The 22,260-nt window shown below is 51.0% G+C and overlaps 2 protein-coding genes across 2 annotated transcripts; both read left to right on the plus strand.

The window, feature by feature from the left end:
• Positions 1-3,567: 3,567 nt before the first annotated feature.
• Positions 3,568-6,835, plus strand: LOC121852326 (histone H1.10). Its single transcript, XM_042346420.1, has 3 exons — positions 3,568-4,008; positions 4,568-4,852; positions 6,707-6,835. Exons 1-3 carry the CDS (start codon positions 3,568-3,570, stop codon positions 6,833-6,835), a joined length of 855 nt encoding a protein of 284 aa, XP_042202354.1.
• A 10,025-nt stretch (positions 6,836-16,860) lies between these two features.
• Positions 16,861-21,991, plus strand: LOC121852327 (GATOR complex protein MIOS-A-like; the record flags this gene model as incomplete). The annotated part of the gene is given in 6 exon segments (XM_042346421.1): positions 16,861-17,968; positions 17,971-18,189; positions 20,312-20,407; positions 20,820-20,931; positions 21,034-21,179; positions 21,822-21,991. Coding segments are annotated over 6 exon segments (1,851 nt in total), but the record flags the coding sequence as incomplete, so codon positions are not given.
• Positions 21,992-22,260: the final 269 nt, after the last annotated feature.

The following is a 22,260-nucleotide window of genomic DNA, read 5'->3' on the forward strand; positions in this document are numbered from 1 at the left end:
AGCCCCCCCCAGCTGTCTTGCGGGGGTTGTTTGACCATACTTCACCACGCTGGTAAGGGCGGTTTTATCAAGTGGGTCGTGTCGTGGCCGAGAATTGAGCTTAGGTTGCCTTTTGGGGAGATCGATTCGACTTTTACCATTCTCGGATGGCGATTCTTAACGTTAGTGAAGCCAAATGATCGATTCTAACGATTTCCTCGTGCGCGGAGAATCGTAATGATTGATTCATTCATGAAAGTAAACAATTCCAAATGTCATCTTCTTGGTTCTTTCGGTAAAGTCATCACGTAGAAGGAAAATAATAAAATAATAAAAATAAAACATAATAAAATAATTCTCACGACGTTTCGGCCACAACGCAAGCAGCCTTCCTCAGTTTTATTTGTATTATTTTATTACTTCCTTTCTACGTGACTTTACCGAAAGAACCAAAAAGTGCAAATTTGTTTTGGTATTTTTTTAATTTGCCACGAAGCGGTGGTGACGTCACCATAGCGCTGGTGCCAGGCTAGGTGCAGCCCGAGACCACGTGGCATTGTAACGGGCTAGTTCAGCTTCAGCTGATGCTCTTATTTCAGCCAATGAGAGCCTAGCTTTCACCTTCACTGCAGCCAATGGGAGGCCACATCTCCCCCCCTCCCCCCCCAGCTACGACCAGTTGCAGCCAATGGGAACTCGCGTCTCTCTCCCGGTCTAAGGCTCTCAGCTAATGGGAGCTCGCGTCTCATCCCCTGGTCTCAAGCTCTCAGCCAATGGGAGCTCGCGTCTCATCCCTGGTCTCAAGCTCTCAGCCAATGGGAGCGGGCGTCTCATCCCCTGGTCTCAAGCTCTCAGCCAATGGGAGCGCGCGTCTCATCCCACTCTAATCGCTCCCCCTTCGTCTCGAGCTCTCAGCCAATGGGAGCTCGCGTCTCATCCCCTGGTCTCAAGCTCTCAGCCAATGGGAGAGCGCGTCTCATCCCACTGCAACAGCCCCTCCCTCGTCTCGAGCTCTCAGCCAATGGGAGCTCACGTCTCATCCCCTGGTGTCAAGCTCCTGGCCAATGAGAGCTCGCGTCTCATCCTCTGGTCTCAAGCTCTCAGCCAATGGGAGCGCGCGTCTCATCCAATGGGAGCGCGCGTCTCATCCCTTGGTCTCAAGCTCTCAGCCAATGGGAGCTCGCGTCTCATCCCTGGTCTCAAGCTCTCAGCCAATGGGAGCTCGCGTCTCATCCCCTGGTCTCAAGCTCTCAGCCAATGGGAGCTCGCGTCTCATCCCCTGGTCTCAAGCTCTCAGCCAATGGGAGCTCGCGTCTCATCCCCTGGTCTCAAGCTCTCAGCCAATGGGAGCTCGCGTCTCATCCCCTGGTCTCAAGCTCTCAGCCAATGGAGCGCGCGTCTCATCCCCTGGTCTCAAGCTCTCAGCCAATGGAGCGCGCGTTTCATCCCCTGGTCTTAAGCTCTCAGCCAATGGGAGCGCGCGTCTCATCCCCTGGTCTCAAGCTCTCAGCCAATGGGAGCGCGCGTCTCATCCCCTGGTCTCAAGCTCTCAGCCAATGGGAGCGCGCGTTTCATCCCTGATCTCAAGCTCTCAGCCAATGGGAGCGCGCGTTTCATCCCCTGGTCTCAAGCTCTCAGCCAATAGGAGCGCGCGTTTCATCCCCTGGTCTCAAGCTCTCAGCCCAATGGGAGCGCGCGTTTCATCCACTGGTCTCAAGCTCTCAGCCAATGGGAGCGCGCGTTTCATCCCCTGGTCTCAAGCTCTCAGCCAATGGGAGCGCGCGTTTCATCCCCTGGTCTCAAGCTCTCAGCCAATGGGAGCGCGCGTTTCATCCCCTGGTCTCAAGCTCTCAGCCAATGGGAGCGCGCGTTTCATCCCCTGGTCTCAAGCTCTCAGCCAATGGGAGCGCGCGTTTCATCCACTGGTCTCAAGCTCTCAGCCAATGGGAGCGCGCGTTTCATCCACTGTTGTTGGGGCTGGTTGTTTACCTCACCGCAGCGCGCCCATCCTTCCCCGCGTCTCCGTCTTTTCGTCGTCTCCTCGAGCCCCCCTCAACACTTCCAAGGTGAGGGGGTGATGGGGGGGGGCTCTTGCGTAGCGATGCAATTGTTGAGAGGCGAGGTCTCGGCCATAGGAACGTGGAAAGCGCGCTCGAGGCGAGGCGGGAGTTTCCGTGGTGGATTTTTTGTTGTTGTTGTTGCGTGAGACTCAACGATTCGCGTCGTGACGCAGTTAACGCCGCGCTAATGTATTCTCTGCCACGTTACCCTGCCCCCTCTACACCTCCTGCGTTACGTTACATTTGCGTTACAACGCAACGTTACTCTCGCGTTACGTTACGTTACTCTGCGTCACGTTACTCTCTCGTGTTCACGTCAATCTGCTGTTGCTGCTGCTGACAGGAGATGCGTTTCGTTTCGTGCGTCCCCGTAACATTCCGAGTTTGTAGGAAATCGGGGGTGGAATCGCATGACATGGATTCGACCATTAGTTGTATTTATCTGATAAGTCACGGGCCTCCCCTAGGTCGACTCAGCCTTAAACGAGTGTAGTGTGTACTGGAGAGCTAAAGGTGGCCCGGGTGTGTGCGAGTGTATGGGGAGCTGTTCTAGACTAATTTCAGGGTGCTGATTCCAAATCTGATCTCAGATTTGCTCTATCACATCTAATTTTTATGCTATCGGCATACCCCATTTTCATTGATTTTACCCGAAATTAACTCTGTCACTTATGATTGCAGGTTGTTGCGAGTCGTGACTGCTTTAGTGTTAAAATATGGTGCTGTATTTTTAGGATAGTGTGTTTATAATATCATTTATGTAGATATCCACATTTATTTAATTTTTTCTTCTGCAGTTTTATTGAAAATGCAATATTTGATATCTCAAAAACCTGTGATAGACAAAAACTGATGCCAGATTTGGAATCGGCACCCCAAAATTACCTTAAAACCGTTGGAATACCTTATGCCAGAAAAAGTGTGTGACCAGTGTAATCGATGGTGAATATTTGAACCAGTCCTGGGCCTCCCCTAAGTCAACTCAGCCTCAAGTGGGTACTTGGTGCGGTGTGTAAACGTCAGCAGTAGGGAGACAAATGCAGCCCGCGTTGAGGTGTGGACCGCCTGCCCCGTTGTTGTGCGCCACGTTAGCGTCTAAAGGTGCATTTCTAACAGCACTTTCCTAGTCTAGATTTGAAGTTTTCGTGACTGCAGGGATCCATACTCTTTGGTTCTTTCGATAAAGTCACGTGGGTATAAAATAAATTAAATTACGACGTTTCGATTGCAACACAAGCAATCATCGTCTGATGATGATCATCGTCCGATGATGATCATCTTCTGATGATGATTATCGTCTGATGATGATTGCTTGTGTTGCAATCGAAACGTCGTGATTTAATTTATTATATTTTATACCTAAGTGACTTTACCGAAAGAACCAAAGAGCACTTTCCTAGTCTGGTGAAGGCTACATGGGGGACGTCGTTGTTGCTGCTGCTGCTGATGCTTCTTGTCCGTGTGGCCGCAATCACCCCCCGTTATTGCAGCAGTCGTGGTGGTGCCGGTGATGTCCTCGGTAGAAGCGATGGACTCCCTGGAGGTGGCACCGGTGGCGCCCGAGCTCCACGCCGAGGAGCACTCCGACGACCAGGACCCGGACGTCGTCGCCAGGAAGGGCAAGGCCAGGAAGGCCAAGGTGGCTATCAAGGTGGGCGTCAAGCCGTCTCCCACCAAGCCACCCTACCTGCACGTCGGTGGCAGCGGCGGTGGCATTGGCGCCGGCGGCAAGAAGAAAAAGAAGAAGAAGAACCAGCCGGGAAAATACAGCCGGCTGGTGATCGACGTGATCCGCGCGCTGGGCGAGCGCGGCGGTTCATCGCTCGCCCGCGTGTACGCCGAGGCGCGCAAGGTGGAATGGTTCGACCAGGAGCACGGGCGCACCTACCTCAAGTACTCGGTGAAGGCACTGGTGCAGAACGACACGCTGCTGCAGGTGAAGGGCACGGGCGCCAACGGCTCCTTCAAGGTACGTGGGGCCCGCGGGCCGGCGAGCGGGCAGGCGGTCGGGTGGCAGCCGGCGCCTCTGGGTTATGTTGGAAATAGTCAAAAATTTTGTTGGGCTTTTCAGCATTCTGGTGGTGCTGAAAAACTGAATCAATTGGCACATTTGCCCACATGACAACTCCATTTGATTGTCTCCGTCGCAAAGCAGAGGGTTATAGTAAAAAAAATGACATACTTGCACTTCGATTCAAACCCAAAATAAACGAATTATAATTGGTAAAACTTTTAATCGAGTCTCTGTGCATTTCATTTTGTGATTAAAATGAAATATGCTGACTTAAATTAAATCAGCAGACTGAGACTTGACTACAAATCCACAGGTGGTCCTCGAAGGAACGGAATTCTGTCTAAATTGACACTGAGGACCGATGTTTGTCCCATACTATACTGCATGTCCACCCTGTGTGTGTCTCCAGTGCGATAGAATTGTCTCACTAGGCTGTCGGCTGATTCTCTTGAGTTCGTGTCTCCACCTCGTGTGTGTGCGAGTCTCTCAGTGTTCTCACGTCATTTTCCGGCAGCTGAACAAGAACAAGCTGGAGAAGAAGGCGGCGGAGGAGAAGGGCAAATCCAAGCCTCCCGCCCCCACCTCCTCCAAGCCGGTGGGCAAGAAGAGCGTGGTGAAGGCCGAGCCCAAGGCGCTGAGGGGCATTGCCGAGGAGAAGAAAAAGAAGGAGCAGAAGCAGAAGAGCCTCAAGGAGAAGAACAAGAAGGCCAAGCATTCCAAGAAGTCCGTGAAGACCTCGGTGGGAAAGTCGGTGTCCAAGGCTATCGCAAAGGGGAAGAAGCCGACCAAAGTGTCAAAGGTCAAGAGGGTGTAGGTCCCCCGCGCCAGCGCTGGCGTTCTGTAACCAGCCCCGGGCTTCTAGCGTCACTGAGTTAAGGAGTAAATGCCGTCGTGGGTTTAGCGCGTGGGTTTTCGCCGCCATTATTACGGAGCGTAATTAATTTTTTCGGTGATTCGGCCAAGTTTATTTCGCGAGACCTTCCACCAGCAGATAAAAGCCAAAACAAGGTCAATGGTCACGTGTACGAGTGTTTAACAATGCGCCGATTTTTCTTGTGTCGGGTCCGTCACTGGAGATTTGACGAAACATTTTTCGAATGGCTGAATTTAGCAGCAATTGGTTCTGGAATTTGGTTCTGAAAATTACATAGCCTAACCCGGAGCTCACGTCTCAGTTGCCAGCATTAGTCTCACGCTGCTGTGGTTCTCAGTTTGCTTCTCAGTTGGTTATTGAGTACACTGAGTAAACGTGACATTCTTGTCGGGTGGTAGAGGGTTAATGACAAGACATTTGACATAAAACTATAACGTGGCCTAACACCCAAAAACTATGGGATTTTCTTATTGGCTACAGACACCTACTTTTCATACGTTTTCTATTCCATTGGGATGGTCAGCGACCAGAATCAGAATTTTATTTAGACTGTAGGAATCCAATAAGCTATGAATCTTTTTTTTACAGATGTCCATTATTTCAAAGGTGTCCAGATTAACAATCCAAACTACAGCCGAGGTGTAATTGATCACACACACACAGTCATCAATGGACCTCTACATTGACGCAGTCATTAATGTTGGGTTTTTTTTTTCTTTTCTCAAGGCTTATGTTGCTATAATTGTGCGTGCTCCTCTCTCTACAGAGCTCCCTTTACCCTGCAAAAATATCCGAGCTCAGCTATTTTCATAATGTATGTCCGCCACGGTATCAAAATATCCTATTGTCCAGCGCCGGGGGATTGTGAATCGGTCACTCCGTGCCCTCGCTCAAGAGACAAATTATCTTGGCGAAAATCGCTTAGCTGTGATCCCTGAGCCACGAGATCGGCAGCAGTGTCGTACACACTCAGTGCCCGCCCACTCCACTCTCGCCAAATTGACCGCCGCCCCATCTTGGGTTCCTTACAAATTCGAGATCACTCTGAAGATAACGTTACCCCGGACGACTCTCACACCAGCTCGGAAGCGTTTGCGGTTGATGCTGTTGCTACCTTGAGTTGGTGCTTTGGCTTGCTGGGTGTGGGCTTAATGCCACCGTGGTTGCTCACGTTGGCTGGCCGTGCTGCCCCCCGCCCACCCACCCCCTCCCGCTGAGTAAGGACACCAGAAAGTAACTAAAAAAAAATTGATTGAACAGTTTAATGGGCAAAAACATTGAACAGAAAAAGTCATATCTGTCAATAACGCCTCAACAGGAAATATTTTAAAGAAGTTCACGAATAACACTGAGGCCTTAATAGGAAAAGTATACGATAGGCCATGTTTTGGGCAAATGGTCCCTTATCAAAGCTAAGTATTCAGTAGTGCACAAGCACAATTCATAAACTCGCATTCGTGAACAACAACAGCGTCTCCACAAAAAACAGATCGTTGTGCGCAAATCAAGTTTAATGTTGCACAAAATGAACTGCATCGTACAAACACTTCCATGGGTACTATCTCGTCAAGGAGCACAAACCATCGCGTGACCTGTCATCGCTCGCAGTGACGGCTTTTAGCTCATCGGCGAACAAAGACTCCACGTATTGCGCTTTTGCAGATGCGCTTCTGCGGCAATCTGGAAAGCTCTTCCGATATTAAGAAGCCACTAGAGCGATGCGCTTTTAAATCATATAGATTGAAAACTCATTTATTTGCAACTGCTTTTTGCGTTCAGTTTGGTTGTCCTTCCCCCACACCTCCGATTTGCACGGTTGACTATATGGTGCGAAAAAGGTTTGACATGTACACACGTAAGCTGGACCGCCTGATTCGAACTGCGTACTCTGGACTCCAGGGTGCATGAGTGGCCAATGTTTTTTATTCTAGGTCAAGGCTTAAACGTCATGGGCTGGGTCAGTGTCAAGTAGGTCAAGGTCAACGTCTGGGAGACCTACACCATAATCCACAATCCAGATTCTGGACTCCAGCGTCCTGAATCCAGTCTCTAAACCCAATAATCTGGATTGCAGGTTTTTGTATTCCAAGCTCCATCGTCCGGGTCTTTAGGCAAAATTCTCCTCGCTCAGCACGGAGGCAGAGAAGCAGAGCCAGGAAGTGAATTTGACATTGGTGGAGATCAGGGGTCAGAAACCAAAATAACAAGAAGAGCCTTTTTCGAATTCGGTAAAAAAAATGCAATATTTGAAAAGCTGCAATACGTGTGAATATGAAACTGATCCTGAATACATAACATCATGAAGCAGTCCTGAAAGAGCCGCAGGTTTCTGACCTCTGGTGTTGATAGAACAGAGCCAGCTTGCACGATCCAAACTTTAAGCGTAGATCCCTGTGTGATGTCTTTATCGAGTGTGCATGTGGTGCAGCTGCACCAGACCTATGAGCCGGAGGGTTCCAGGCATTCAGCTTAAGAGAGGGGGGTGGGGGAGGGATAGTGGACACTGCCAACCACGCTACGTCACTGATGCCAAAACACGGCTACCCCGGTGATCTGTGCAACGATTTGTGTCCGGTCACTTCGCTGCACAAATTACCATCTGGTAAAGTGGAGTTTTCTCATAATTTTGGTCAAGCACCGCTTGGAGAGCAATATGTGTGTAGTTAATAGGATGTAGTGAACAACTGCATGCGCGGCTTATTTGTCAGTCCGCCGCTGCACGATGGCCTCTCCGTGCCATGCGGTTCGTGAGGGTTATTTGACCATGCTTAACCGTGCGGGTTGGGAAGGTGGGGAGCAGAGTTGTCCGACTCGTACATTATGTAGCTGATCCGCCCTGTCCCTGTCCTGCAGATTATAACGAGGGGGACAGGTTAGCTCAATAGACAAAAAAAGTTGGGAGACGATGAGTAGATACTGCGTGTTGTGTTCTGTCCTCCGGAGATGTGGGCGACTCCATAGCAGCGGGGCACCAAAGGTTTGTCGAACGGCTAAACGTTATTTCAAAGTGTTCAGAATGGAGTCCGCCTAAATTTATATTGAGGTCGTGCCCCATGCCCTACAGTGCATGTGGGGCTCGCCGTCCTTTCCCTAGTCATCATTGCCTTCTCATAATACAAAAACGCACCTTTAGTAATTAGCAGAGTACACCATTATAAGTGTAATTGATCAAAGGTGAGCTCACACCGGCTGCAATTAAAACTATGCACGTTTCTGCATACCCTCTGCTGATAATGTAGCGAGTGCAGTGCAGGAGTGTGGAGATAGGACATGGACAAGGGAGGCCGTTTGAATGATCACCTTCAGGGTTTGTGAGTGATATCTATCTGCTCCCTCTTGTTTGGCCAGTCCTACGAATGGACCCTTTGCCTTGTGTCCGGGGAAGCGGTTGCGGTAGTGATCGTGCAGCGCTAGGAGGGGCAGGAATGTTGTCTGAGCGGTGGTGACCCTTGGAGAGCTGTGAATGTGCCACGTGTGCAAAGTGGTCTCCCACCTCTAGTGCGGATGCCCCTTCAGTTTCACAACCACCGGTTGAAGCTTAAGAAATGTTTAAATGATACCTTTTTGCAAACAGGTAAAGCGTTATATTTACTTGTGTGGCCATGTTACAACATCTGGGCGGTGGTGACTATGCACGTGGCCTGCAATCCATCACTGTGAAGGCAGTAAGGGTTCGTGGATCACCGCACACATTTTGCAAAACGTCTTTCCGTGGGAATCAAGGAGGAGCCATACATACCCTGGCTCGCCAGAAAAAGGGAGTAATGCAAAGTACGGACAAATATCTGTACTGGATAAAGTGTTGCTCCCTTGCACGGGTGAGTTTTCTCCTAGGTGCTCCGGTTTCCTCCCACATGTAAAAACGCCCATCAATTGTCAGAAAACATCTAAATATATAGAGGACCGCAGAGCTTGGGAAATTGTTGGTAGTGCCGGCTCCGTGCGTGATTTCTGCCTTCCAGCTTTTGTGGTTCGCAAGGAGATTGGGAGATGCTATTTGTATGGACGATGACGCTATATGTAATACTAAACAATTATGCATTGGCAATTTGCATTATTATTGTTGTGACTGGCCGCTGCGTATTAAAAAACGATTGCAATACAAAGGTGAAATATTTTAAATTTCTTGTAACTAACAGACCCAGGACCAAAAGCTTTGCCCACCTGGATGTCGCAAATTGGTGTCACGTAAACCTTGTCACATTCTAATTCTCTATATTTGTCTCCAAGTTCTTTTGCAGAACATTTTCACAAAGCAGACACTTGCTGCCACAACAAAAATTGTGTAACCCACGTACAAATATATTTTCTTGGGTTTGCCACACTGACGATCACACCTTCAACTCCGTGACTTAGAGGTAAAGGTTGGTTGACCACGTAGGGATGGGAGATCTGCATCGGGTTAGGTGACATGGCTCAGCTTTCGCAGAGACAACCGCTTGTTGTAGAGGATCCCAGCTGAAATCTGGCAAACCGGCATGGTTAATACTATAAGTGTCCGTATACTAAGCGCCGTCTGCATCACTTAGTGGACGTAAAGATCTTGTGACCTCATTCGCAAGAGAAGGCTATCGTGTGCTGGCTTCGTGATCCAAATTCTGAAATGTTTAGTAAATTTCAGTTCATTTTTCAGCATTCTGATGTGGTGAATGCCAGTTAAATTTCGATTTAAAGCTTTCGTGACTGCAGGGATTCATTCATCTTCTTGGTTCTTTCGGTAAAGTACGTAGAGGAAAAATAATAAAATAATACAAATAAAACATAATAAAATCATATTTTATTTTAGAATGTTTTTTTTTATTATAGTAATATTTTATTATGTTTTCTTTTTATTATTTTTCCTCTACGTGACTTTACCAAAAGAACCAAGAAGATGAATGCCAGTTAATTGAGATGACACAGCAGCAACCATCGCCCCCCTACTGGCAGACTAATGGACTTTGCTGCACTGCCCTCTGCTTTCAACATAGCCCCGGCAGCCCCCTACCACCACTGATTTTCTGTATGATGGTTGCCCATCCAGGCAATAGCCAGGCTGCAACCTGCTTAGCTTCTGAGATCTGATTAGATTGGGCACATGGTTGGTGATTTGGTCGTCGGCTCCTTACGGAGTCAAAGTGTCCACGTGTTGCCCCCGACTCGAATGAGCCATCCAGCGTCATCTTCGGACCGACGGCTGACCCGATGGTTTAGAGTTTGCCTGGCTTTGTGCTGTCCGCTCACCGCTTTGCGAAACACGTTTTTGTTGTGTTGTTTGATTTTTATCGCTTTTTTTTCTATACATAAAAGGTTTTTCAATATTTGTCAGTTGTGAAGACCATTTTTGTTTAATTTTTTGCCCTTTACAGTACATCCGGGCGCCGCGGTGGCGAGATGTGAACTCCCTTGCCTGGTATGCAGGAGATCGTGGGTTCAATCCCGACCCTGACGCCTGAATATTTGGAGTATGCATGTTCTCCCCGTGGTCGCTTGGATTTTTCTCTGGGGACTTCCGGTTTTCCCCTCCACATTTAGAATCAAAATGCGCTCAAAATATTTAGCTGTTATACATTTCCACCTGATAAGCCACTTAATTGAGCTATCATTTGTGTGACCAGGTCGCTTCTGAACAAGTGCTATAAATGCAAATTCCTTTGTCATGGCCTCTTCCCCCTCCAACCCAGCTTAAATATACGCTGCCAAGCCTGGTGGTGTTCATTCAGACGCTGTCTTTCCGACAGACCTGTTCTTCACCTGAGGACGGCTGCTTGCGTTGTGGCCGAAACGTCGTGAGAATTATTTTATTATGTTTTATTTTTTATTTTATTATTTCCCTTCTACGTGACTTTACCCAAAGAACCAAGAAGATGAATCCCTGCAGTCACGAAAGCTTTAAATCGAAATTTAAGGGCTATAAACTTCAGTGGTGCTTACCTGAGTACTGCAGATGTTGGGCAATTGTTGGTGCTGACACGCCACGTGGCTGCTACCAGAGGTTTTGATTCCTTACCCGTACCCGGCCGCACCAGGGTCGCAAACGGGTACCCGTACCCGGCCGTACCCGTACCCTACCTGTACCTGGCCGGGTACAGTGACTTTACCGAAAGAACCAAGAAGGTTTATATTTGGTTACATTGTCATTTGAAAAATAAGGGTAAATTGTGACAATGAAAGTTTTTTATAACAGTGTGTATTTCCACGTAACTTTTGGGTTAAAAAAATGTCAGAAGCAACTATTGGCCCCCGGGCATCTTCACTTTATCAAATGTGACCCTCTTTGCAAAAAAGTTTGGACACCCCTGCCCTTAGGCAATCGGATAGAGGGTGTGGCCACTGGGTTAGAGGGCGTGGCTACTGGATAGGGGGCGTGGCTACTGGGTTAGAGGGCGTGGCTACTGGATAGGGGGGCGTGGCTACTGGATAGGGGCGTGGCTACTGGGTTAGAGGGCGTGGCAGCTGAATAAGGGGCGTGGCTACTGGATAGGGGGGCGTGGAAGCTGAATAAGGGGGCGTGGCAGCTGAATAAGAGGGCGTGGCAGCTGAATAAGGGGGCGTGGCAGCTGAGCAAGGGGGCGTGACTACCGAGTAAGGGGGCGTGGTTACTGAGTAAGGGGGCGTGGCTGCGGAGTGAGTAAGGGGGCGTGGCTGCGGAGCAAGGGGGCGTGGCAGCTGAACAAGGGGCGTGGCAGCTGAGTAAGGGGGCGTGGCTTCGGGCTAAAGGGGCGTGGCTGCATTAGGGGCACGTGGGTTGCCGGTCTTAGGCCGCGTTGTTTGTGTTTGTGCGAGTTGAGGCCGGGCCGCTTGGACACCGAGAGAGGAGAGAGAGACGCCGAGAGAGGAGAGAGAGAGACAGACGCCGAGAGAGAGAGACACCGAGAGAGGAGAGGCACTTGAGCACGGCGGAGCGAGACACTGGGGCTGCGAGCCCCGTGTGTGGTGTTGGACCCCCTCCGTTCGCGTGCGGCTCCAGGCGAGGAGAAGGCTCCGGTGCGTGCCCCGTGTGGTTTAAGGAAACAATCGGCGGGTTTGTTGTTGTTGTTGTTGTTTGTTGTTGTTGTGTCAACACCGATAACCAAAAAAAAACACAACCGGTCATCGGTTTGCCACGCGGCTGAAATGAGCGATACACGCGACACGTTTACGCCTTTTTCACCGACACTACCATCCCTGTATTAGGCATATTTGGTGGGGTAAAGTGTGGGTACGACGAGCCTCTTTGCAAGACGTCTCGTGAACGTGGAAAGAGGAGACCAACACATACAACATCCCTCTCGCCCAGGGGGCTGGGAGAACGTCCGGCCCGCGGGCCGTATGAGGCCCACGAAATCATTTGGGTCTGGCCCTGCCAAGGCAACCGCAGGCAGGGACTCGAAATTCAATAAATCTAGGAGCAAACCTGGAAAAACATACTCTTAGTTCTTTCGTTAAAGTCACGTAATTTGTTTAAAATTAATTTTAAATAAAAATATTTTTTTTATTAATTTTAAATTTTTTTCTACCCACGTGACTTTACCGAAAGAACTAAGAGTATGAATCCTTGCAGTCACGAAAGCTTCAAACCTGGAAAAGCAGTTGCGAGTAGCAGCAGCAACATCATCAATACCAGCAGCTAACATCATCACACGCCTCGCCAAAGAGAAGCAGTTCCAGCCATCGCATTAGGGGTGAGTTAGTACTGGTAGGAACGAAGTGGACCAGACCACCAATAGATTAATGTGTCCGTCCGTCCGTCCGTCCGTGGAGGGGTGGTGTTGAGGGTGGTGTTGGAAATGAAAGACTACGAGTCTTTAAATCTCACAGCGTTTCTTGTCAAAACAAACACTTTTAATTAACGTTACACTAGAATACAGTATTTTTTCTTTAACTCCTCTATACCCGGTCGATATCTCTGTACCGGTACTAACTATTATTCCTACCAGCCCACCCCGCACGGTCCTGTTTAAATGTTTGACCAAATTTCACAGGATAATTTTTAAGTTGATAATTTTGTATGGCCCCGCGAATGATGTTAGAAATATTCAAAAAAGGTTCCCCACCCTCGCGAACGCTACAGAAACGAGAGGGCAGACGTGCCGCTACTGATATTCTATTGCAAACGGTTACCGGTTTACCGGTAGAACCAATGATACATCCCACCACAGCTGATCTTCGTAGCGTGCTCAGGGCGCCGCGGTGGCTAGGAGATGTTAACTACCTCGCCTGGTATACAGGAGATCGTGAATTCCATCCCGACCCTGAAGCCTCCCTGTGTATTTGGAGTTTTTGTGTCTCTCTATCTCATCATCATCACGGTGGCTAGGAGATGTTAACTACCTCGCCTGGTGTACAGGAGATCGTGGATTCCATCGCGACCCTGACGCCTGCTGTGTATTTGGAGTTTGTGTGTCTCTCTATCTCTCATCATCACGGTGGCTAGGAGATGTTAACTACCTCGCCTGGTATACAGGAGATCGTGGATTCCATCCCGACCTTGACGCTTGCTGTGTATTTGGAGTTTGTGTCTCTATCTCATCATCATCACGGTGGCTAGATGTTAACTACCTCGCCTGGTATACAGGAGATCGTGGATTCCATCCCGAACCTGACGCCTACTGTATATTTGGAGTTTGCGTGTCTCTATCTCTCATCATGACGGTGGCTAGGAGATGTTAACTACCTCGCCTGGTATACAGGAGATCGTGGATTCCATCCCGACCCTGACGCCTGCTGTATATTTGGAGTTGCGTGTCTCTCTCTTCCTGTGCACGCTTGGATTTGTCTCCAGGTCCTCCGGATTTTCCATCCACATTTAGAATCGTGCGTTTAGAGTATTCGGCTGCAGTACATTTAGTTTTACGCGGCCCGTTCGTCACACGAGACCGATTCCTCGTTATCCGACTATCGTAATCCGAGTGCCAGTTCTCAAATGTATTTTGTCTCGCTAGGTGTGCGAACTCGGAAAGAGGCCAGCCAGGATGAGTCTGGTTTGCAGGAATCACCCGTGGCATTAGTCTGCCATTCCGGGGGGAGTGGTGTGGGCAGGCGTAATTGCAGCTGTGTTGTTAGTGTGTGTGTGTAATCCAAATGTAGTTGATTTGCGTGTGACAATTCCGAACGTGACAAATTTGAAATGCCATCACACGATGGCCTACGCTTGCGAATTATATTCTTAGGTTTTTTCGGTAAAGTCACGTAGGTAAAACATTAAAATTAATAAAAGTAAAATAAAATAAAAATCACGACGTTTCGGAGGCAACACAAGCTTCCGTCTTCAGGTGGAACCGTCACAGCCACGACAGCTGTATCAAGTAAATGAGAGATTGCAAGAGCTACCACTCCGTATATATAATGGTTGGAGAAGGGGGGGGGTGAGGGCCAAGTGCAGCACACTTTTTATTAATATGGTAAAGTGAGGCTTAAGAGGATGAGCCTTTGTGACGGTTCCACCTGAAGACGGAAGCTTGTGTTGCCTCCAAAACGTCGTGATTTTTATTTTATTTTAATTTTAATTAATTTTAATGTTTTTCCTACGTGACTTTACCGAAAAAACCTAAGAATATGAATCCTTGCAGTCACGAAAGCTTCAAATCTAGAACTTGCGAATTATGTTTGGGGGGGGGGGGGGGCAGCTTTAAACATCTACTGTGAATGAAGCAGACGGAATGTGTCAATATGGTGAAACGTCGCATATTAATTAGGGCGGCTGCTGGATTCGAACCGTGCGCCTCTGGTGGATCACGATGTCACCTACCCTGCAAGCATCTTAGCTGCACTAATCCGGGCGGGAGGAGGGGTTATAGGTTTGACCTGTAAGCAATGGTGCCTAATTCTGGTTCACTGGTCGCTTTAAGTGACGGAAGTGACTGTCTCGGAGCATCATTAGGCCGATGCGTAGTAACATCACCTTTGTGAACGGAACATGAAAGACCCCCATTGCGGTTGTGGCCATGCAACCCCAACTATGGATTGTGCAGTGAACTAAAGCACTGTGGTTTTATGTTTGTTTTCTCTCTCTCTCTGTGTGTCTGTGTTGTGTCTCTCTCTGCCCGTGTGTCTGTCTTTGTGTCTCCGTGTCTGTGTTTTGTCTCTCGCTCAAATTTCACACTTAACTTCTAATTTAGTAATCCTTGGAAGAACGTAATCAACCAGGCCATGCGTTAACCGACTATCTGTGTTGTATTGCATTATATTTCTAGGTTTTGTTTTCTCTTTCATTTGTACCTGATGATGATTGCTTGTGCTGCAATCGAAACGTCGTATGCTATTATTTACTTGATTATTTTATCTTTCTACGTGATTTTAATGAAAGAACCAAAGAGTAATAGTGAAACTATACACAAACTCTCTCCCTTAAGCCCTCTAGTCGTGCCTGTGAGACCTTGACATTGGCGTTTAGCTCCTGTACATATTGCTACCATACGCAAGAACAGAGTAGAAACAAAATTGACCGAGGTGCGAATGTTAATGTGTGGCCCCTGTTTAAATATTCACCCACTGGTATGTTGCGGTTATTAATTAATATACAAAGCAAGCACAGGTGGACACCACAGAACCAGTGGTGTCATGATGTAACGGGTTCCGGAGACACTTGTAGAGGTAACTTCTTTATTACACTCCAACAGTCCAACAGTCCTGATACTCTGTAACAACTCCCAGGTACACAGCCTAGGTACACAGCCTAGATACACAGCCTAGATACTCTACTCTGGCTACACTCTGGAACTCGCCCTCACAAGGTCGTAGAGTCGGGAGTTCCAGAGTCCCACCACTGGCTCTCACAGCGTCCAGGGTCTCAGATGGCTGGTCTTGGGTCTTGAGCTACGACTGGCCCTGATCGGCCAGGGAGCTCCCCTTTTATGCCCAGTCCCCAACGAGGGGTGGGGCCGTGTGCGCCCCCAGATATCCCACAGAGCACACACCCCCCCCCTTTGGCGGTGCCAAGGGGCTTAAGCACCTGGGAACCCAACGCCTGGCGCCAAGAGGCTTAAGCGTCTGACTCGCCTGGGAACCCACGCCTGGCGCCAAGGGGCCCAAGCGCCTGGCCCGCCCAGGGTCCCAGAGCCCCCAGCAGCCCCTCCCTTCTTATGTCACTACAATGCCATCCAGGTCACATTAATTATGTGACCGTACTTCACCACGGTGGTGGTTGGTACGGTTGGTGATGGCGTGGGGGAGCATAGACGGAGCTTAGACGTACAGGACAACAATGGATTGAAAAATATACCCCATATATTTATTTCATTATCGTCTTGGCCTTCCCAAGACTTGTGTTAATTAAGGAGTCAATCTTTGCGCGCTGGTTTCTCTCTTCTGGGTCTCATCAGTACAGTCAGGCGTTTTAACATTTGCTGGTTTGCCACAAGTTATTGGCTGGAGCCCTCTCTTGACACCATGGGCTTAGCATAAAACATTGCTGTAAAGCATCATTGTTTAAAAATAAGGCTGATTTTATTGTTGAGCCCCATCAGTCAGCCAGGGATTTTTAACGACATTTCCGGTGAGCAACATCGTAATATTGCTGGTCTGCTAGCATCCACATCCACGTTATAACTTTCTGAGCCACCCTTACTGGACATCTGTGAAAAAAGGCTTCATAGTGCAATGGCTTTCTCCAGCATAAATAAATATGATGATTCTGTAGTAGTAGGTTTTTACCCTTTAAACTGGTACAACGACTGACACCATGTACCAGTTTAAAGGGTAAAAACCTACTACTATATTTTGCCACTGGTAAAGGAGGTCTCATGGTGTAAATGATGATTCAGTAGTAATGATGATTCAGTAGTAATGTGTAATCTCCATCATTGTCTTGGCCAGGCTCGGTGGAGCAGGAGTCTCTGCATCTTGGTCGTAACGCCGGGTCGCCGCTCGGCTGCGGTGTCGCGACAGACGGCCCCACGGATTTCGCCCGTGAATAGGCCGGTGCCCGGGCCCAGGAGGCGGCGGGGGACCCCGGTCGTGAACCGCCCGCCGCCATGAGCGGCTCCCGGCCAGACGTGGTGTGGTGCCCGCAAAACGGCAACCGCTTCGTGATCTGCGACTCAGAAATCTCGCTGTACCGCGTGGACGCGGCGCGTGGCGGCGGCGGGGAGGCGCGCGATGGCAGCCACCGCCTGTCAGAGGATTCGACCGCCACCCTCCTCGACGTCAACTCGGAGACTCCCTACATGAAGTGCATGGCCTGGTGCCCCTGGCAGAAGTCCGAGTGCCTCCTGGCGGTGGGTCAAGCCAACGGGCGCGTCGTGCTGACGAGCCTGGGCCAGGACGGCCTGGCTCGCCACAAGGAGCTCGTGGGCAAGGAGTTTGTGCCGAAGCACGCGCGGCAGTGCAACGCGCTGGCGTGGAACCCGCACGACCGCAGCCTGCTGGGCGCCGGCCTCGACAAGCACCGCGCGGACTTCTCCGCGCTGGTGTGGGACGTCAACGCCAAGTTCACGGCCTCCGAGGGCGCCTCGGCCGCCGCCATCATGGAGCGCGGGCGGCTGCTGCTGTCTGGCGAGGCCGAGACGAACATGGTGGTGACGAAGCCCGTGTGCGAATTCGGGCAGAACGACGCTTGCCTCTCGCTGGCGTGGCTGCCCCGGGACGCCCGCCTGCTGCTGGCGGGGATGCAGCGCAACCTGGTGACCTACGACCTGCGCGACACGACGCAGAAGAAGCTGTTTGCCAACACCAAGGCGGTGCAGGGCGTGACCTTCGACCCGCACTTCCCCGACCGCTTTGCGTCGTTCTTCGAGGGCCAGGTGGCCGTGTGGGACCTGCGCGTGCCCGACAAGCCGGTGCTCACGCTCAACGAGCCGTCGCGCCAGCTGAGCAAGGTAGCGTGGTGCCCGACGCGCACGGGGCTGCTGGCGACGCTGGCGCGCGACAGCGGCGTCGTGCGGCTCTACGACATGCAGCACACGGCGCCCGGCGCGCTGGGGGACGAGGCGGAGCCGCCCATCATCGAGCGCAGCGTGCAGCCGTGCGACGGCGCCGTGGCCTCGTTCGCGTGGGTGCCCACGTCGCAGAACGGCATGCTGGCGCTCAGCCAGTCGCGCGCGCTTGTCGACTTCACGGTGTTCGAGCGCATCGCGCTGGACTGGTGCCCGCCGCCTCGCTTGTGTGGGCCTGCGGCCGCCAGCTCTACAACTGCGCCGAGAGCCCTGCGGGGGCCGGGCAGGCCGCAGAGCAGGACATCTCGGCGAAGATGAAGCGGCGCGCGCTGAACCGCTATGGCGTGGAGACGGAGCTTGTGTGGACTAACCACGTGCTGGCCATGGACGACGACCCGCAGCTCAAGTCGCTGTGGTACACGCTACACTATATCCTTTTTGGCGCAGAGGCCGCGGGAAGCAAAAAGCCCGCTCGCTCGTTCGCTCGCTCGCTGCTCCCTTACCGATCGCCGATCGCTCAAACGGCTGCGAGCTTCACGGGAAGGAAGGGGATGAGCGGTATGGGGTAGCACAGGGGTGCACAACCTCTCTGGGCCCATGGACCGCCACCACACAGTGAATGAAAATGTGGCTTTAGGTGAAAATAATTGGTCTCTGCAGTGGCTGTGTGGACCGCCTCCACCCCTCCGGCTGTGCGGATCACCAGGGGTTCCGCAGACCATGAGCACGCCGATAGCTTAGAACGTAGGTTTTGGTAGCCGATACTTTTGCGTGGTATTTGTGTTGAGGTTTGGGCCGCGTGGTAAATAGTTTAATGCCAAAATTACCATCCCTAACCATGCACCACATGGATTGATTGCAACCTTTGCAAAGATATGACTTTTACGTGCAGATGAATTGGTTGTATGTATGTTGCATTTCTGTTGCACCGTACGTAGCCGACTGTGTTAATCGGAGGTGCGGGGTAAGGACAAACAAACTAAATACAAAAAGCAGTTCTAAAGAAATTAGCTTTCAATCCAGATTTAAAAGTGCATAGATCCCAGTGGCATCCGAATATTGGTTGATATAATGAGTATCACATTGTCAACAGTGGTGGTCCACTAAGGAGACTCATAGCGCCCCACAATAGGAATGGGTAATTCTATATTTGAAGCTTTCGTGACTGCAATGATTTATATTCTTAGGTTTTTTCGGTAAAGTCACGTAGGTAAAAAAAAATTAATAAAAGTAAAATAAAATAATTCTCACGACGTTTCGGAGGCAACACAAGCTTCCGTCTTCAGGTGGAACCGTCACAGCACGATTGCTGTATCAAGTAAGACAGCAGCCGCACCTTTACATCAGCCGCACCTTAACAACTCTGGCACCTCCCAGTTCAACCAGTCTACACAACAAAGGCTCATTCCTAGCAGCGGCTTCAGCCGCACCAACCTCACAATTATAATACAAAACTCCGATCCAGGGCCTGCCTTGGCTCCTTCCACCCTCAACCAGTATATATACAAGGACGGGTCGCTTGGAATTTCTCTTACTTGATACAGCTATCGTGCTGTGACGTTTCCACCTGAAGACGGAAGCTTGTGTTGCCTCCGAAACGTCGTGATTTTTATTTTATTTTACTTTTATTAATTTTTTTTTTAATCTACGTGACTTTACCCAAAAAAAAACCTAAGAATAGGAATGGGTAATGTTCGCCACTGGCTCTGCAGAGCTGTGTATTGGATGAGCGCTGATGCCGCAATGCTCACGTGAGCAGAGGAATCACTTTGATTTGATACTTTGGCGGCAGGTGTCATGTTGCTCGTAAATTGTCCGAGTCGTAAATTATTGAACCTGAGCGCCACGGTGGTGAGATGTTGACTCCCTCGCCTCATATACAGGAGGTCGTGGGTTTGATTTGGACCCTGATGCTTGTATGTTTGGAGTTTGCGTGTTCTCCCAAGGTCGCGTGGATTTTTCTCCGGGTCCTCCAGTGTTTCCCCTCCACATTTAGAATCAACACGCGTTCAGAGTATTGGGCTGTTATACATTTCCACGTGATAAGCCACTTCATTGAGCTGTAATTTGTGATAGGCCAGGTCGCTTCTGAAAAAGAGCCACATAGTTCAGTGAACCTTACCTGGTAAAATAAAAATTAGTTTAAATAGTCTTAGAACCTTACCTGCACGGCTCTGCATTCATCACGAGTGTAAGAGTTAATACAAATTGACGAGTCGTTAAATTCTGCGTAGGTTCTTTCATGGATGACACCCCCCCCCCCTCGTACGACTCCCCTCCGATGCATTTACGTTTCACTCCGTGTACCACGTGCTGCCGCTGCTGCTATTGGGAGCATGGAGCGAAACATCGGACACCTTGCCCAATGGCACACGGTTCAACCCGCGGTGCGGCGATCGTCGGCTCACCGGCAAGCACAACTCGCGGTTTGCGAATCCCACCTCCTCCCACCCACCCCGTAGCCATCGGTCGCGTCCCCCACGGCTCTTGCTGCCGTAGGGACGCAGCATCATCGGCGTCCGTCGTGTTCATCGTCCTTGACGGGAGACACTCATGAAGCGCTATGTGCAGGAGCAGGAGGACAAGCCCGGCAGCCAACTGCCCGCCGTCTACCAGGGCATCAAGGCCATCGTGCGGCCAGATCCCGGTGAGCTCCAACCCTCACCCGTACCGTGACCGCGCATGCTCACACAGGGGTGCTGCGCGATGAGTTTAATGCCGGCCCGGTCTAAACTCCTGCCGATGTGATGTGCGAGTGATTTGTGTGTGCTGTGTGTGTGTGCTGTGCGTGTATGGTGGTGAGCTCGCTGTGCTACGAACCCGGCGATCCGAGTACGATTCCTGCTCCGGGCTAACACCTGTGATGATTATCTGAACCAGTCTTAGGCCTACCCTAGGTCGACTGGTACGGTGTGTAAACATCGCCACTCGCGAGACCAAGGCAGCAGGGCGTGGTGCCGGCCACCCACCCCTCGTGTGCCGTGCTGGCCTAACGGCACTTGCCCCAACAGTCTGTTACAGGCTACATGGGGGAATCTTTGTATTTGCGCGTGTCGCAGGGAAGCCGGAGAGCCTGCGCTTGTCGTGCTCGGACCCCGAGCGCCGCCTCGAGGTCTACACTTTCGACAGCGCGGAACGCCGCTTGGCGCTTCGCCTCTGCGGGTGGACGGGGCCCCCGGCGCTCGCCGGGGACGAGCGCGATGACCAGGGGGGCGACGAGGCCTCCACCGTCACGTCCGCCGCGGCGCCGTCGCGACCCTCTCCGGGACCCGCGCCGGGCCCCGCTCAGGAGCGGCCGCCACTGCGCTCGGCGCTGGAGCCGGACGAGGAGTGGGAGCGCCGCGCCGCGATGGCGCTCTTCCACCTGCGCATGCGCGCCGCCATCGACATCTTGCAGCAGGGGGCGGCCTGCGCAAGCGGTGAGCGGGGAGCGGGGAGCGGGAGCGGTGAGCGGGAGCGGGGAGCGCGAACACGCCGAGGTGAAGCGGGAGTCCTACTCTTTCGTGCGCGTGACGGTGGTGCCGGCAGCAGCGGCACGGGTATCAGGAGCTAGATGCCCATTTTCTTGGTTCTTTCGGTAAAGTCACGTAGAAGGGAAATAATAAAATAATAAAAATAAAACATAATAAAATAATTCTCACGACGTTTCGGCTACAATGCAAGCACCTGAGGACGGCTGCTTACGTTGTAGCCGAAACGTCGTGAGAATTATTTTATTTTTATTATTTCCCTTCTACGTGACTTTACCGAAAGAACCAAGAAGATGAATCCCTGCAGTCACGAAAGCTTTACATCGACATTTAGATGCCCATTGTTGGCAGCGGACTCCATGGTGGCGAGATGTTAACTACCTCGACTGGTATGCGGGAGGGGCTATGGTTTCGATCCCGACCCTTTGGAGTTCGTGTGTCTCTCTGCCCGCGATTGCGTAGATTTTCTCTCCAGGTTCTCTGGGACAGGTAGTCTGGGGTGAGGGAAGGGGGAGCGTGACCCTATATCGACCCCCTTGTTAACCTCACCTGTGACCCCCGCGTTGACCCCTGGCGCCACCACCACCACAGGCGACGTGAACCTGAACGTGGTGGCCATGGCGCTGTCGGGCTACTCGGCAGAGCGCGCGTCCCTCTGGAGGGAGATGTGCGCCGCATTGCGTCTGCAGCTCTCCAACCCGTACCTCCGCGCCGCCTTCGCCTTCCTCACCAGCGACGCAGGCAGCTACGAGCACGTGCTGGTGAGGGGCCTACGCGGACACTCGGGGGCGCACGCTATGTACAGGCGTGTGTGCGTCTTTCTGTCTGTTGGGAGAGAGCGGTAATGTAGCAGTTACTGCGCTACGAATCTGGCGTGACCCGAGTTCGATTCCCGCTCACGCCAAACACCAGTGACGATTATCTGAGCCAGTCCTGGGCCTTCCCGAGGTCGACTCAGCCTTAAATGAGTACCTGGTGCGGTGTGTAAAACATCGCCACTAGAGAGACAAAGGCGGTCGGCCGTGGTGCT

Source organism: Callorhinchus milii, unplaced genomic scaffold (genome assembly GCF_018977255.1).
Source record: "Callorhinchus milii isolate IMCB2004 unplaced genomic scaffold, IMCB_Cmil_1.0 Scaffold754, whole genome shotgun sequence".
In the NCBI taxonomy this organism is placed as follows: Eukaryota; Metazoa; Chordata; class Chondrichthyes; order Chimaeriformes; family Callorhinchidae; genus Callorhinchus; species Callorhinchus milii.

Excerpts from the sequence above, each read along its gene's own strand:
- LOC121852326 (XM_042346420.1), top strand. The coding sequence starts at position 3,568 with ATGGACTCCCTGGAGGTGGCACCGGTGGCGCCCGAGCTCCACGCCGAG. Across the intron at positions 4,009-4,567 it reads GCGCCAACGGCTCCTTCAAG|CTGAACAAGAACAAGCTGGA; the intron begins GTACGTGGGGCC and ends ATTTTCCGGCAG. Across the intron at positions 4,853-6,706 it reads AGCCGACCAAAGTGTCAAAG|TTTGGTTGTCCTTCCCCCAC; the intron begins GTCAAGAGGGTG and ends TTTTGCGTTCAG.